Source organism: Pecten maximus, chromosome 11 (genome assembly GCF_902652985.1).
Source record: "Pecten maximus chromosome 11, xPecMax1.1, whole genome shotgun sequence".
In the NCBI taxonomy this organism is placed as follows: Eukaryota; Metazoa; Mollusca; class Bivalvia; order Pectinida; family Pectinidae; genus Pecten; species Pecten maximus.
In genome coordinates this window covers 3,134,716-3,153,106 of record NC_047025.1, presented here as the reverse complement: position 1 = coordinate 3,153,106, position 18,391 = coordinate 3,134,716, and the positions used below count along the sequence as shown (strand labels likewise).

Below are 18,391 nucleotides of genomic sequence, written 5' to 3'. Positions count from 1 at the left end.
TTACATTACTAAATGTATAATGTCCATTGTGCTAGTTGCGGGAAATCTGTCCAGCATGTGTCGGTTTTTGTATCATATAATCTGCTGTGCTTAAATCTGTAATGTCAGTAATTATCTGGATTTTTTTTTACAATCTGTCTAAATTAGTTTACACGTACTTTTCAAACCACTAAGTGACGTCATAAATTCAAATCGTCATGCTTCCAAATTCAATAAACATTCGGCTAGCTCACTAAATTTTTTTCCTGCATTTTGTGACATAAGATGAACGCTCGTCTATCGTTTAAACGACTGTTATATGTACTAAGATTTTCAAACATTATGTTTTATTTATATATTATGTTCCAGGCGATTCCTTGCTTCAATATGAATGTATTTTGGAAAAATAATCAAATGAAGTACATATTCATGACATATTCCACATCAGTCTCTTGCCTCAATCTTTACTTTCAGCGTAACCAACAGGGACAACTTATACCTTATTTGTATGATAAACGGGATGTTTTGTTGATATCATTTGTATATTAAAGTAACATCACTGTTTCCCCAACCATCGATCTCCACATGTCCCATTTGATTCGATATTCAAGGACTTGTTTCAATTATCAAGATTTTCGTGACAAATGTCGACTACTGACGGAAAAAATAACAAAACAATGTTTCGGGAAATGTAGGCTGATGAAGATTACGGGAACGTTTTATGATTGACAGCAGGATCCAATTTGGAAATAGTTTATTTCCTTGTGTGATATGAAGTCACTTATGCGATGCTTGTTGAAATGCCGCCAAGTGGTTCTGTTGTCACCTCACTCGTTCCCATTTAGAGAATGTGATTTAAATCGGACTTCATGAATCATAAGACACTTACTCTCTCGGAATGCCTGGTCTTATTCTCCTTGCAATTTTTCATTAGTCTCCATGCAAATCAAGTTTTTGTTTGTTTGTTTGTTTGTTTGTTTGTTTTTTGTTTGTTTGTTTGTTTTGTGCCATATTATCGGTTTTGAGTTCGAATCAGGATTTTGTTTTTATGTCGGAACTGTCTGTTGTTTTTCGAGTGGACTGATCGACTTAACAGAAAATGTAAACAACGGAATGGTCATATGTTTTTAATACGGAAACAATAGCTGATATTGTCTATAATCAAAAACAGATAACACACATAATTTTCCTAAAATATATTGTCCAAATGCATGTAATTGAAAGGACATATTGTATCGCAATCGGGTTTTTAAAATAAAAAAAACAAACAAACAAAAAACAAAAACAAAAAAATATTTTAACAATCGGATAATTAACTTACATATACTTTTTTAAAAATAAATACTCTGTAGCTGTTAATCGTCAAGATTCGAGTCAATGTTTTAAGACACCTTTCTATATGAAACACTAATTCGACAAATAATCTAGAGATGTAGATGGTGTTCTGGTTTCTGGCATCCGAATGACTATTTCGGTTATTGACAGGTCTTCATATTCGTCATGTAGTATCGTAACACCTGTGAACAGAAGAAAAGTGTCAGTTTCTAAATAAATCAGTATGCTTGTTTTAAAGTGTCTTAACTTTAACTTAATGTACACTAGACAAAAGTATTTTTCACATTTTTATTCGATGATGTATTTCTATATAAGGAAGATAATCGGATACTGTGTTGTACACTTCCTATATATATCAGTAAAGTATCGAATGGTCTCCATCGGGAGCTAGTAACATTTAAAAATGACGCCTTTTGGTGAAAAGTTTAACAAGGCATTGAATTACCTATCATCTGTAATAAGTCCGAAATTGTAACGTTAGAAGTCTCGGTTCCACGGCCAGCAACTCTGTCATAGAGAGAGGTCAACTGAAAATGTAACATTTTATTCTAAAGTCACACATACATTTTCAGCTCCATTTCTGTTACACACCGGTAACAGAGCTCGAGTAAACATACGTGACTTAAACTTAAAATAAGTTTACCACTGTACATTCCCAATGTTCTCGACATAAATACAGGATCTTATCCATGTAAGAACACATAGCATAACATTATCATTGAATAACTTCCTTACAAATCGATTACATATCACTCACAAAAAGCTAATGGTTTAAACCGGTATAGTCAAACACATTTCAGAAAAGAACTTCAGTAATGGAAATGAAATTCTGCGAAAAAAGGTCGTAATTGTACCTTCCCAATGCTCTACTTCACTATCCCCTCCTGGACGGCTGGTCCATTCCTCGTTCTTTTTACGACTGGTATGACACGGTTGTGTCCTTCAAGTACACATCACAGTCTTATCGCCTATAATTCCATACAGGTCGATTACGTAGAAAACTCTAACCGTGTGGGCACACTTCAAACCTGTATTGTCAAACACATTTCAGAAAAGTAATTAAATAATGGAAATGAAGTTTTACGAAAAGAAGGATTTGTTCTTTAATACATTTAGGTATATCATTAGAAAATAATTGGTGGTATGATAAGCTTAAGCTACAGACTAGGAGACACATCATTAGCTCAGATCAAATGACTTTTACACCAGTTCTACCTACCTCGGTGTCAATATATATAGGCCGGAGTGTGCTCTTTTCTGCCTGCTTAGACCTATCATAGTTACTTTTAATTTCCCACTTGTCAACAGCTAAAATTGAAACCAATTGTTACTGCGTGTTAACAAAAGAAGTTTTTTTTACATAGGATGAATAAAGAGTTGTGTAAATATTAACACATTCCGTTATAAAAGAAGTATCGGCAGAGAAAAATACTTTAACGATAACACACGTGTATTTAGAATTCATAGTTGTGGGTTATTTTAATAACCATCAAATTTTAATCAAAATGAAAATTTATGATACATGTATTTATAAAAAGCATTTATTCCTTTAGATTTCAAATAATTTGAAAAAATGCCATGCTTACCTTATATCTGGAGCCGATACATAAGAAGAATACACTTTTTGGATGAAAGGAAAACATCTTATAACATAATATGTTATTATAATGATATATATTCCACACGCTCACACACACGTGCCACCCGCTCTGATGTAATACACCATCACGGGCTTGTTATATTAACAGTGACGTTACAAGACGTTTACGTAGACACCACGTGACATGACATTATACAGGACATCACATCAAGGACACCACAAGACATGACATCAGTGATGATAAAGTCATCAAAAAGTACCAACATTGTAAATAACTCAACATGATGTGTGTACTAAAGAATCGGTCAGTCTGAATGTATCTTGTGTGACAGATTGACCGGGCATGCGCAGATGTGCTGTGTTTATGTTAGATGTCGTGGAAATATTCTTGTCAGAAGGTCAATCGTAACTACTCGGCCATTTCCGTGAACGACAAAAGGCCGAGCGTGTTCCGAATGGTCAGAAGGTCACAATAATTATCAACAATACTACAGCTGAAATAAAGAAAAAATAAATATTATGTATCGCATGCATCAGCATTATATCCATATGACATTTTCATCAACGTGCAGAAATTATATTGATAAAATAAGGCAAATTGTCTACGACATTAAAATCATAATGTTGACAAGTACGTTATTGTACATATATGGCTATACTGATTTATCCATCATTCTATTCTGCTTCGTCAATCATCTGTTTGTCGATATAAGAGTTTTAGAATATTCTTTATTATCCTTAAAAAGATCAATTAGCAGGAATATATTGAAAACTTTGTCAGTAAACCACCCAGAAGTGAAGTAATTTCTGACACTCACCATTCAGACAGGTAACTGCAGCAGTGAACTGGTCATGACTACTCCCGCCTCGGAACTCTCCCCAACCACCAAACGGACAGTCGGCGATAGTTACCTCTGACCCTGTACACTGGACAAAATCCATCCAAGTCGGCTGCTGACGCTGATACAGGCCAAAGGTATGACTCACTGTGTTAGCTATTCCAGTTCTGTCAGAAAAAAGAAAAACTGTGTTAGCTTTTTTTAAATGTTCATTACTTTTTAACAATGATTGAAATATTTGCTTATTCTATTGAATAAATAAATTCTTGCTTCATTAAGGACATATATAATGGTTAGTGTAGAAAATACAGTAAATATAAATTGTTACGTAATATACGGTATAAATTATACAAACTGTGACGCCATATATGGTATAAATTATACAGTAAATATAAACTGTGACGACATATATGGTTTAAATTAAACAGTACATTTAAACTGTGACGTCATATATGCTTTTTATACAGTAAATATAAACTGTAACGCCATATATGGTATAAATTGTATAGTAAATAAAAACTGTGACGTCATATTTCCTATAAATTATACAGTAAATATAAACTGTGACGTCATATATGGTATAAATTGTATAGTAAATATAAACTGCGACGCCATATATGGTATGCATTATACAGTTAATATAAACTGCGACGCCATATATGATATACATTATACAGTTAATAAAAACTGCAACGCCATATATGGTATTAATTGTATAGTAAAAATAAACTGTGACGTCATATATGGTATAAATTATACAGTTGATATAAATTGTGACGCCATATATGGTATAAACTTTACAGTAAATATAAACTGTGACGTCATGCATGGTATAACTTATATAGTAAGCATAAGCTGTGACGTCATAATTATATGCTATAGATTGTATAGTAAATATAAACTGTAATGCCATATATGGTATGAACGTGTGGGTGCTACATCTATTTTTCGTCATAGTTTCGCGTAAAGAGTACCTTTTATGAATGCGCATTTTAGATTCATCATATTGTGGATCTATTAAATGAGTTCCAAAAGTTGTTCGATATTGCAGATTAATTCCGACATTTGCTCGTACAATTAAAATGAATCTTGTATTGGAACTAGAGACAGTTACAACTACTTTGTGACAAAGAAGGGGTGCCAATTCTGTGGCTTCTTGGTAATATGTCTCTTTTTGGCAGGAAGATAGTTCATGTTGTCACCTTTCCTTCAATGTTTTCATGCCGTTTGTAAGCTTCTTTCAGCCAAGATAAGACATCCAGTGGCTGTGCTTAGAAAGAAACGGTATTAATTGATATATCTATTTTTAACGAGCTTGACAACCTCTTTATGTAACTTACGTGTAACCAAACATCCTACAAGTCATTTTGTAATGTACGTGTAACCAAACATCCTACAGGTGACTTTGTAACTTACGTGTAACCAAACATCCTACAGGTGACTTTGTAACTTACGTGTTACCAAACATCCTACAAGTGACTTTGTAACTTACGTGTAACCAAACATCCTACAAGTGACTTTGTAACTTACGTGTAACCAAACATCCTACAGGTGACTTTGTAACTTACGTGTAACCAAGCATCCTACAGGTGACTTTGTAACTTACGTGTAACCAAGCATCCTACACGTCATTGTGTAATGTACGTGTAACCAAACATCCTACAAGTGACTTTGTAACTTACGTGTAACCAAACATCCTACAGGTGACTATAACTTACGTGTAACCAAACATCCTACAGGTGACTTTGTAACTTACGTGTAACCAAACATCCTACACGTCATTGTGTAATGTACGTGTAACCAAACATCCTACAGGTGACTTTATAACTTACGTGTAACCAAACATCCTACAAGTGACTTTGTAACTTACGTGTAACCAAACATCCTACAGGTGACTTTATAACTTATGTGTAACCAAACATCCTACAGGTGACTTTGTAACTTACGTGTAACCAAGCATCCTACACGTCATTGTGTAATGTACGTGTAACCAAACATCCTACAAGTGACTTTGTAACTTACGTGTAACCAAACATCCTACAGGTGACTTTATAACTTACGTGTAACCAAACATCCTACAGATGACTTTGTAACTTACGTGTAACCAAGCATCCTACACGTCATTGTGTAATGTACGTGTAACCAAACATCCTACATGTGACTGTAACTTACGTGTAACCAAACATCCTACAAGTGACTTTGTAACTTACGTGTAACCAAACATCCTACAGGTGACTTTGTAACTTACGTGTAACCAAACATCCTACAGGTGACTATAACTTACGTGTAACCAAACATCCTACAGGTGACTTTGTAACTTACGTGTAACCAAGCATCCTACACGTCATTGTGTAATGTACGTGTAACCAAACATCCTACAGGTGACTTTATAACTTACGTGTAACCAAACATCCTACAGGTGACTTTGTAACTTACGTGTAACCAAGCATCCTACACGTCATTGTGTAATGTACGTGTAACCAAACATCCTACAGGTGACTTTGTAACTTACGTGTAACCAAACATCCTACAGGTGACTTTATAACTTACGTGTAACCAAACATCCTACATGTGACTTTGTAACTTACGTGTAACCAAACATCCTACAGGTGACTTTATAACTTACGTGTAACCAAACATCCTACAGGTGACTTTGTAACTTACGTGTAACCAAGCATCCTACACGTCATTGTGTAATGTACGTGTAACCAAACATCCTACAGGTGACTTTGTAACTTACGTGTAACCAAACATCCTACAGGTGACTTTATAACTTACGTGTAACCAAACATCCTACAGGTGACTTTGTAACTTACGTGTAACCAAGCATCCTACACGTCATTGTGTAATGTACCTGTAACCAAACATCCTACCAGTGACTTTGTAACTTACGTGTAACCAAACATCCTACAGGTGACTTTATAACTTACGTGTAACCAAACATCCTACAGATGACTTTGTAACTTACGTGTAACCAAGCATCCTACACGTCATTGTGTAATGTACGTGTAACCAAACATCCTACAGGTGACTTTGTAACTTACGTGTAACCAAGCATCCTACAGCTGACTTTGTAACTTACATGTAACCAAATATCCTACAGGTGACTTTGTAACTTACGTCTAACCAAACATCCAACAGGTCACTTTGTAACTTACGTGTAACCAAGCATCCTACATGTGACTGTAACTTACGTGTAACCAAACATCCTACAGGTGACTTTGTAACTTACGTGTAACCAAGCATCAAACAGGTGACTTTGTAACTTACGTGTAACCAAACATCCTACAGGTGACTTTGTAACTTACGTGTAACCAAACATCCTACAAGTGACTTTGTAACTTACGTGTAACCAAACATCCTACAGGTGACTTTATAACTTACGTGTAACCAAACATCCTACAGGTGACTTTGTAACTTACGTGTAACCAAGCATCCTACAGGTGACTTTGTAACTTACATGTAACCAAACATCCTACACGTCATTGTGTAATGTACGTGTAACCAAACATCCTACAAGTGACTTTGTAACTTACGTGTAACCAAGCATCCTACAGGTGACTTTATAACTTACGTGTAACCAAACATCCTACAGGTGACTTTGTAACTTACGTGTAACCAAACATCCTACAGGTGACTTTATAACTTACATGTAACCAAATATCCTACAGGTGACTTTGTAACTTACGTGTAACCAAGCATCCTACACGTCATTGTGTAATGTACGTGTAACCAAACATCCTACATGTGACTGTAACTTACGTGTAACCAAACATCCTACAGGTGACTTTATAACTTACGTGTAACCAAACATCCTACAGGTGACTTTGTAACTTACGTGTAACCAAGCATCCTACACGTCATTGTGTAATGTACGTGTAACCAAACATCCTACAGGTGACTTTGTAACTTACGTGTAACCAAACATCCTACAGGTGACTTTATAACTTACGTGTAACCAAACATCCTACAGGTGACTTTGTAACTTACGTGTAACCAAGCATCCTACACGTCATTGTGTAATGTACGTGTAACCAAACATCCTACAAGTGACTTTGTAACTTACGTGTAACCAAACATCCTACAGGTGACTTTATAACTTACGTGTAACCAAACATCCTACAGACGACTTTGTAACTTACGTGTAACCAAGCATCCTACACGTCATTGTGTAATGTACGTGTAACCAAACATCCTACAGGTGACTTTGTAACTTACGTGTAACCAAGCATCCTACAGCTGACTTTGTAACTTACATGTAACCAAATATCCTACAGGTGACTTTGTAACTTACGTCTAACCAAACATCCTACAGGTCACTTTGTAACTTACGTGTAACCAAGCATCCTACATGTGACTGTAACTTACGTGTAACCAAACATCCTACAGGTCACTTTGTAACTTACGTGTAACCAAGCATCAAACAGGTGACTTTGTAACTTACGTGTAACCAAACATCCTACAGGTGACTTTGTAACTTACGTGTAACCAAACATCCTACAAGTGACTTTGTAACTTACGTGTAACCAAACATCCTACAGGTGACTTTATAACTTACGTGTAACCAAACATCCTACAGGTGACTTTGTAACTTACGTGTAACCAAACATCCTACAGGTGACTTTATAACTTACGTGTAACCAAATATCCTACAGGTGACTTTGTAACTTACGTGTAACCAAGCATCCTACACGTCATTGTGTAATGTACGTGTAACCAAACATCCTACAAGTGACTTTGTAACTTACGTGTAACCAAACATCCTACAGGTGACTTTATAACTTACGTGTAACCAAACATCCTACAGGTGACTTTGTAACTTACGTGTAACCAAGCATCCTACACGTCATTGTGTAATGTACGTGTAACCAAACATCCTACAAGTGACTTTGTAACTTACGTGTAACCAAACATCCTACAGGTGACTTTATAACTTACGTGTAACCAAACATCCTACATGTGACTTTGTAACTTACGTGTAACCAAACATCCTACAGGTGACTTTATAACTTACGTGTAACCAAACATCCTACAGGTGACTTTGCAACTTACGTGTAACCAAGCATCCTACATGTGACTGTAACTTACGTGTAACCAAACATCCTACAGGTGACTTTGTAACTTACGTGTAACCAAGCATCAAACAGGTGACTTTGTAACTTACGTGTAACCAAACATCCTACAGGTGACTTTGTAACTTACGTGTAACCAAACATCGTATAGGTGACTTTGTAACTTACGTGTAACCAAACATCGTACAGGTGACTTTGTAACTTTCGTGTAACCAAGCATCCTACAGGTGACTTTGTAACTTAGTGTAACCAAGCATCCTACAGGTGACTTTGTAACTTACGTGTTACCAAACATCCTACAGGTGACTATAACTTACGTGTAACCAAACATCCTACAGATGACTCTGGCGTCATTGTCGTCCCAGTACCAGCCTCCTATATATCCCCAGTACCCGGCGTAGAACACTTCAACCCGTCCCTGTCCACCAGGTGTCACGTCCGTCACTCTCACGTCCAGTGAGGTGATATCTGTAACAAAGCAACATCGTTAATCTTATCCGTCTTTTAACGAAATCGATCGGATGGCCATTGTATTTTAACTTAATACATTTATATTTGAAACTCTTTTCTGGTAAATCACATTGTCTGTTATGATCGAGACATTGTATGTTGTCGTACCGGCATTGTATGTTGTGATAGAGACATTGTATGTTGTGATAGAGACATTGTATGTTGTGATACAGACATTGTATGGTGTGATACAGACATTGTATGGTGTGATACAGACATTGTATGTTGTGATACAGACATTGTATATTGTCATATCGACATTGTATGTTGTGATACAGACATTGTATGTTGTGATACAGACATTGTATGTTGTGATACAGACGTTGTATGTTATGATACAGACATTGTATGTTGTGATACAGACATTGTATGTTGTGATACAGACGTTGTATGTTGTGATGCAGACATTGTATGTTATGATACAGACATTGTATGTTGTGATACAGACGTTGTATGTTGTGATACAGACATTGTATGTTGTGATACAGACATTGTATGTTGTGATACAGACATTGTATGTTGTGATACAGACATTGTATGTTGTGATACAGACATTGCATGTTGTGGTACAGACATTGTATGTTATGATACAGACGTTGTATGTTATGATACAGACATTGTATGTTATGATACAGACATTGTATGTTGTGATACAGACATTGTATGTTGTGATGCAGACATTGTATGTTGTGATGCAGACATTGTATGTTTTGATACAGACATTGTATATTGTGATACAGACATTGTATATTGTGATACAGACGTTGTATGTTGTGATACAGACATTGTATGTTATGATACAGACATTGTATGTTGTGATGCAGACATTGTATATTGTGATACAGACATTGTATGTTGTGATACAGACATTGTATGTTGTGATACAGACGTTGTATGTTATGATACAGACATTGTATGTTGTGATACAGACATTGTATGTTGTGATGCAGACATTGTATGTTATGATACAGACATTGTATGTTGTGATACAGACGTTGTATGTTGTGATACAGACATTGTATGTTGTGATACAGACATTGTATGTTGTGATACAGACATTGTATGTTGTGATACAGACATTGCATGTTGTGGTACAGACATTGTATGTTATGATACAGACGTTGTATGTTATGATACAGACATTGTATGTTATGATACAGACATTGTATGTTGTGATACAGACATTGTATGTTGTGATGCAGACATTGTATGTTTTGATACAGACATTGTATATTGTGATACAGACATTGTATATTGTGATACAGACGTTGTATGTTGTGATACAGACATTGTATGTTATGATACAGACATTGTATGTTGTGATGCAGACATTGTATATTGTGATACAGACATTGTATGTTGTGATACAGACGTTGTATGTTATGATAGAGACATTGTATGTTGTGGTACAGACATTGTATGTTGTGGTACAGACATTGCATGTTGTGGTACAGACATTGCATGTTGTGGTACAGACATTGTATGTTATGATACAGACGTTGTATGTTATGATACAGACATTGTATGTTGTGATACAGACATTGTATGTTGTGATACAGACGTTGTATGTTGTGATGCAGACATTGTATGTTATGATACAGACATTGTATGTTGTGATACAGACGTTGTATGTTGTGATACAGACATTGTATGTTGTGATGCAGACATTGTATGTTGTGATACAGACATTGTATGTTGTGATACAGACATTGTATGTTGTGATACAGACATTGTATGTTGTGATACAGACGTTGTATGTTATGATACAGACGTTGTATGTTATGATACAGACATTGTATGTTATGATACAGACATTGTATGTTGTGATACAGACATTGTATGTTGTGATACAGACATTGTATATTGTGATACAGACGTTGTATGTTATGATACAGACGTTGTATGTTGTGATAGAGACATTGTATGTTGTGGTACAGACATTGTATGTTGTGGTACAGACATTGCATGTTGTGGTACAGACATTGCATGTTGTGGTACAGACATTGTATGTTGTGGTACAGACGTTGTATATTGTCATACAGACATTGTATGCTTTCATACAGACATTGTATGCTTTCATACAGACATTGTATGTTGTGGTACAGACATTGTATATTGTGATACAGACATTGTATGTTGTGATACAGACATTGCATGTTGTGATACAGACATTGTATGTTGTGATACAGACATTGTATATTGTCATATCGACATTGTATGGTGTGATACAGACATTGTATGTTGTGATACAGACATTGTATGTTGTGATACAGACATTGTATATTGTGATACAGACATTGTATGTTGTGATACAGACATTGTATATTGTCATATCGACATTGTATGGTGTGATACAGATATTGTATGTTATGATCGAGACATTGTATGGTGTGATGCAGACATTGTATGTTGTGATACAGACATTGTATATTGTCATATCGACATTGTATGGTGTGATACAGACATTGTATGTTATGATCGAGACATTGTATGGTGTGATGCAGACATTGTATGTTATGATTGAGGCATTGTATGTTGTAATACAGACTGTGTATGTTGTAATTCAGACTGTGTATGTTATACAGACATTATTTGTTGTGATACAGACATTGCATGTTGTGATACCGACAGTGTATGTTGTGATACAGACATCATTTCAATGAGTAACGCCATGTCAGTAAGACAGCATGCAATGTCTAAATCACAGTATACAAAATTAAATATCTATCACCTTCTGAATTAAAACAAACAACACCGACATCTTCTGTGTGGTCACAGGACGAAGTTCCGCTACCCAAAGGACATTGGTCTAGTTCCGACTCCGAACCGGAGCAATTAACATTTCGAACCAAAACCGGACCGGAACCTTGTCCGAAAGCCGCATCGGTATATGGCGCTCCATGACTGAAATAACAACCGTATTCTAATATAACACCGAGACAGTTGATATCGTGAAATGTGTATATTATGACACACGTCACTATAAAGTACGTGTAATTATTTAATCAGAGACAGTATGATTCCGGTTTTTCCAAAGATTACATGTTTAGCTGACCATTAACATTATATTTTCGTAGAAAGTGTATATCTTGATCAAACTTTGAAAAACAATCTGTATATAATTTTATTTCGAAATATGAACAAATTTAATCAGTGTTTGAAATAAACAAAATGTACCTGTATCCCAATTATACATATCTGTATTCTAATACAATTTACTTGTATCCTTATATGATTTACCTGTATATAAGTAATTGTAACTTACCTTATTTTAATTTGAGAATGTACCTGTATCCTAATATGATTTAGCCATATTCCAATAAGTCTTATCTGTATTTCAATACAACTTAACTGTATCCGAATACAACTTACCAATATCCTGATAATACCTACCTGAATCTAAAAAAAACCCCGATTTACCTGTTTACTAATAATTACGATATACCTGTATTCTAACACGGCTTACCTGTATTCTAACACGACTAACCTGTATCTTAATAAGACTTACCTGTATCCCAGCATCCTGCAGACGACTTTAGCATCTTCTCTGTCCCAAAAGTCATCACAAACTGAAGTCCACTGATTATTCTGGAACACTTCCACGCGACCGGAAGTGACGGAAAACCCGTCCACCAGTCGTATTCCTGTGGGAAGGTTGGTTGTAGACTGTTGCCTAACAGTGGTAGGTAACGTAGTGGTTGAAGGCGAAGCAGTGGTTGCTATAATGATAATTTTAATATGTATATTGCACAGCAAATTATTTCATTAGGTAGTGCGTTGTCTGAACCAGATCAGGAGATGTTAAACCTTGCCTTCATCAAATAAATCGCTGATATTGACAATTGCATCCTACATTGATTTACATTACACAACACACAATTATAAGGAACATAAATACTTATACCCCCCAGTTTTTAATGGATGGACATACTGTACCTAGGAGACCGGTACATTTAACGAAGGCACAACTCTGATAGGAATTCCCGGCTCCATAATACACTCCCCATCCATCAAAGGCACACTCGGCGAGGCTAGTTTCTGATCCGATACATTCCACAGAGTCCATCCAAGTAGGTTTCGGACGTTCAAAGCTATTAAATCGGCATTCGTAGTAACTTGCGGAACCGGTGCTAAAAAGATTGAAGTAAGAATCATATCAGTTTGAATTTTTGTGTAATTATAAAATGATTTCTATTAATTTTCGATAGAATGAAGTCATTTGGTTATTTGCACCATAAATAGTATGATATAACACTGACAATTAAAGCAGGCGTCATCTGAGCGTGACTCTAGTTGCGGTGCCTTCAGCTGGGAAGCATGTGGACGCCATCACCTGATTGTTATGATAATATTGACACATAGAAAACCTTCATCATCTGCAATCCCCTTCGCGGATGTATTTACCACGTTGTGTGATATCCTTTGTTAAAATAAAGTTATATAAGGATATTTCGATTAATCAGCGTCAGCATGACAAACATAATTACACCAACTCTGTGTACTATGATGGCTCTCTATATCACCCTACTGTTGTATGACATATAATTTGCTGCATTCTCTTTGACAGACATCAAATTCATGTACATTACAGTATGATTATTCTTTCTTCCTCACAAGTAATGATATGTTATCGAAGAGGGAAACGGGGTAGTGAAATCCAAAAATCCAAAATTGTTTGTTGACAGCAAAGCGTGACTTATTTGTTTTCTTGGCACGAATTGCATGTTTAGTCACGAGACATTTTTTTTTTCTTTTTAATTTTGAGCCACACAATGCAGGACGATATTATAATTTATATATTGGAATACGTTCACACAACAGTGACCAAGTGTACAAATGGTATTTGTGTGCATCCGGGTACTTTACAGACCCGTGTACGTTCGCTGTTCCGTCTTAAACGCAAACGCTACGGAAATGCTACGGTAATGCTACGGAAATGGTACGGAAATGGTACGGTAATGCTACGGAAATGGTACGGAAATGGTACGGTAATGCTACGGAAGTGCTACGGTAATGCTACGGTAATGCTACGGAAATGCTACGGTTGACGCTCACAAATAATCGACCGTTTCTGAATAAATTATCTGGTTCTTATAAAAAGCGGATCCTAGACGAAGCGAACTCGTAGAAACGACAGTGAAAGGTGTCTGATGGAGTGAATGTTGTATCGGGAAGTGGAAGAACGTTTTATCAAACTGTAATACTATAGAAAACCTCAGTTTGCGAGAATTTGTACAACTTTTAGAAACCGGAAATATTAAGGTCATAATTTATTATTCTCGGCAACAAAAGACGATAGTATTTAATTTCAAAATAAAATAACTCTCTACACTAGCGCTGCGGTCGCGTATGTGTTGTCTCTGTGTGTCCGAACTTTATCGTTTTGTTTTTATGTATTTATCTATATTTTCACTGCATTTATTCACCACATTTGTACTGATAAACCCTAAGGTTTAAGTAATAGACTAATTGAATTGTAAAACTTGTATCAAAGTGTTAATTTAGGTACAGGTAAACAGATCAAGAATTCTGAACACAGATTGACCAGGCTATGAATAGAACCGCCTAGGGCTAATTGTAAAAAGGAGAAACTGACCAGGTGTGGTTATGACTTACACACCTGAGCCCGGTGACTCCTAATCAAGTGTATATCCATGGCCATCAGGTGAAGTTGATGGTGGTGGGGAGGGGGGGGGGGGGGGGGGATTAGTACCCATGGCAACAAGTAAGGGGGATAATTAAGTCAAGTACATGTACATGCCTGGCAAGTCTATATATAACAATCACTGGTAATATTAATGGTGTGTAAGCATTGACGATTTGTTTAAAAGTCTGATGTCGGATCAGAGGAAATTCTGGCTGCATGGGGAGGGATAAAAACTAAAAACAAAACATCAATAATTATATACTTAAGACTATACAATGTACATGTGCAATCAGATATGTGTATATCACCAGCGACATACAAAAATGTATATATGTCTCTGATATCACACGTCTGCAATGGAGCAGACTCTGTATGTTTACGTGATAATGGATAACACTCTGAAAATTTTTATTAATGGACTACAACTACAGTTGAGTGACAATCAGTTAACCTTTGCACCCTAGGAGAAGTGAGGAGTGCACGAGATTTAAGGTACTGAAGTAAACGTATAATTAGTGCACAATAGTTTTTTTTAAAACTTATTATCACAAAGGACATAACCCGGTAATACTTTGATTCAATATATAAAGACTTCAACAGTGTAGAGTGAAGAATCTACTTTTGAAATTAATTTTGATGCTGTTTGCGATCATTTTAATCATTTACATGCTTCTATTACAATACATCAGTTTGTGTCAGAGGCCTAATAATGGCTGACTCAGGTGTACATATACTTCATGTAAATATTTTGTCAGACAAAATATTAATATTTTAAATTTTAATTGAATGTTAATTTACTAAAGTTTCTTTTACATTGTTATTCTCAACTTGAAAGGCTTTTTACAGTACAAGTCATCTATATGATATTATACATTGTATGTTCTGTCGACAGATCTTGAGACATGTACATGTCCAGATCACATGTACATTACATTGAAGTCAAACATCTATGAAAGGCCTGTTGCAAATGGCCAACTGGCGCAATATGCAACCCCACAGCCTTGAGGACATGCATCCTATCACACTTAACCTGTAAGATGCCGATCAGTCTAGCTCTTTTATGTCTGGCACGTGGTATACCTGGCCAGGTGACCTGTCCCCAATTAACCCCCCGGGGTCCAATTATGGCTTATTCTCACTTAGCCAACATACAGAAATTTACCTGTATTACCTGGTATAATGAAATGACTCTTCTTACTTTGATGGTGTTTTTAATTAAGTTACACGTGTATCTTACATACATATAACATACATAGGTATCCATCTGTACATGTATCGGTACTGGCCTGTCCTGGGCAAAAGCCCAGCCCAGGACTTAATGTCCAGGAATGGCTCCCTGGAAACCGACTGTCTCATATAGTAATTACATCTAATCTTTTATAGTACTAAGTCCTAGGTATGAGTGTACATGATAATACGGAAGACGGCTGTCATATAGCCTAAGACAATATTAGATAACCATGTACAACATGCACCATTAATCTTAGATCAACTACGTCAACAGGTAAACAGAGTTGGTGCCAAAGGGCAAATGTGTTATATAGAAATACAGATCTAGGAATAAAATCTTATATATATTTTTAACTAAATTTTAAAATAATTCATTATATTTCATTCGTCCCTTTGTCAAAAATGATTTCAAATTAGATATAATTTCGACATCATATAAGTAGATTCTAAAATAATTAATTATGTTGATAACGTCCCTTTGTCATAAATTATTGAAAAGTAAGAGAAATATAACATGTTTAGATTATGTAAAAAAAAAAAAAATTAAAATAACGAAAGAAATTTGGTGGTGAAGGCTAGATACGTATACTAAATATTATGACGGTATAGTATTGAAGGAAATGACATTCATTATACATTGCTTACATTAGAATAAGAAATGAAGTCATACAGATACAAATAATGAATGGAATACTAATCATGAAGTTACATGATTACATTACGTAGTACGTAACAAAAATCATAAAGCAATAAAGCTTATAATGAAATAACATAGCAACATATATATTACTGATAGTAATATCAAATATATTAATCAAATAACATTTAGTTTGTACTTTATATGTGTACAAAAACTTTAAATGTGTATAAATACATTATAACATATGTACTTGAAATGCATTAAAATATATAAACAAAAGATAAGAATTAAATTCACTCAATATTTTCTTCACACAGTTCACTTGTTGTAATTCCAGTATTAATGTCCAACGTAATTAAAGAAATGTTTATGCACTGTTATTAAAATGAATGTTAAAATGAAATGGCGTGGATACGATGTACAACCATCTGTAAATCCAACTGTGAATTCTCGCACATCAATTAGGCTGAGAAGATGTAAAAAAAAAATGTCAGAAAGTTCCATGTAATGTAAAGATGTTCCTCTTTGGAAGTGGAAGTGGTATATCCTTTTTCCTCGGCAATTGTACTGCATCGAGTATTCCAAATCCGTCGAATAATCTTGTTAAGTGTTAGTGGATGTGTAAATGTAGATATTTCTTCTTCGGACAAGGAAAATATATACTTATTTTTCCCTGGCATTTGAACTGCATCAGGTATTTCCTTATCCGTTGAAGTATGGTGCGTTGTTATGTCGTTTGAGTGCAGTAGATTATATTTTAGATATCTGTGCGTGTATTATCACGTCACTATCTCTGACTCTGACATAATATGGAAAGTTCAAATTACAAATTTAACCTCGTGGTGGAATCACGTTAGGCTGAACTCTCCATTGTAGATATTGGTGAAGACGTCTCTTCGGTATATATGAAGAAATGAAATTGTTGTAATATATGTTAAATAGTGTCTCTTCAGTTGAAGATATTAAAAATGAATTCAAAGCCTCTTATATGTTGAGGACGATATGACGAAAATGTTGGAACTTCTGTATGGAAAAACAGCACACAAACAATTCAATAAAACGTTGAAGAATGAATGTATTAATCCTCTTCAATAACCGGAGGTGGCATTATGGATTGAAGTCGTGGATACATTGGCGTTGGCTGATACGATGGTGGTATCAATGGTACTGCCGCTGGTGAAGGAACTGGTGTCACAATTTACAGGTTTTGCAGATTTAAACTTCCTTCTAATCTTAGTAAACATTTGCCGTACATTAAAACTAGAGATATTGTAGTAATGCTTTGAATTTCAATTACGCATATAAAATGCGGTGTAAAACATTATCAAAAAAACAAACAAATACTAACTCAATTGTGAGTTACATAGGTAATAGGTTTAAAAAAAAATGTGGTGTTTTAAATAAGGAAACTATACATTGTAATTTCCAAATTGACTAGACTATATATACATTTTAGCACTACATGTCGCTATTTACTGATAATGAGAAAAAAATAGCTTGAGGGCGTAATACCGCCTACTTATTCAAGCTTAATATACC

The 18,391-nt window shown here is 35.4% G+C and overlaps 1 protein-coding gene across 1 annotated transcript in view; it reads right to left on the bottom strand.

Moving 5' to 3' along the window:
• Positions 1-1,092: 1,092 nt before the first annotated feature.
• The window catches only part of LOC117337736 (deleted in malignant brain tumors 1 protein-like), a 53,293-nt gene continuing 35,994 nt past the window's right edge, over positions 1,093-18,391 (bottom strand). The window contains exons 26-33 of the mRNA XM_033898837.1: positions 13,272-13,465; positions 12,844-13,054; positions 12,067-12,239; positions 9,143-9,293; positions 2,534-3,920; positions 2,169-2,342; positions 1,760-1,841; positions 1,093-1,496 (exon numbers count right to left, since the gene is read on the bottom strand). Of these exons, the coding sequence (XP_033754728.1) occupies positions 3,692-3,920; positions 9,143-9,293; positions 12,067-12,239; positions 12,844-13,054; positions 13,272-13,465 (958 nt within the window). The 3' untranslated portion in view covers positions 1,093-1,496; positions 1,760-1,841; positions 2,169-2,342; positions 2,534-3,691. The remainder of the gene's footprint in view (positions 1,497-1,759; positions 1,842-2,168; positions 2,343-2,533; positions 3,921-9,142; positions 9,294-12,066; positions 12,240-12,843; positions 13,055-13,271; positions 13,466-18,391) is intronic.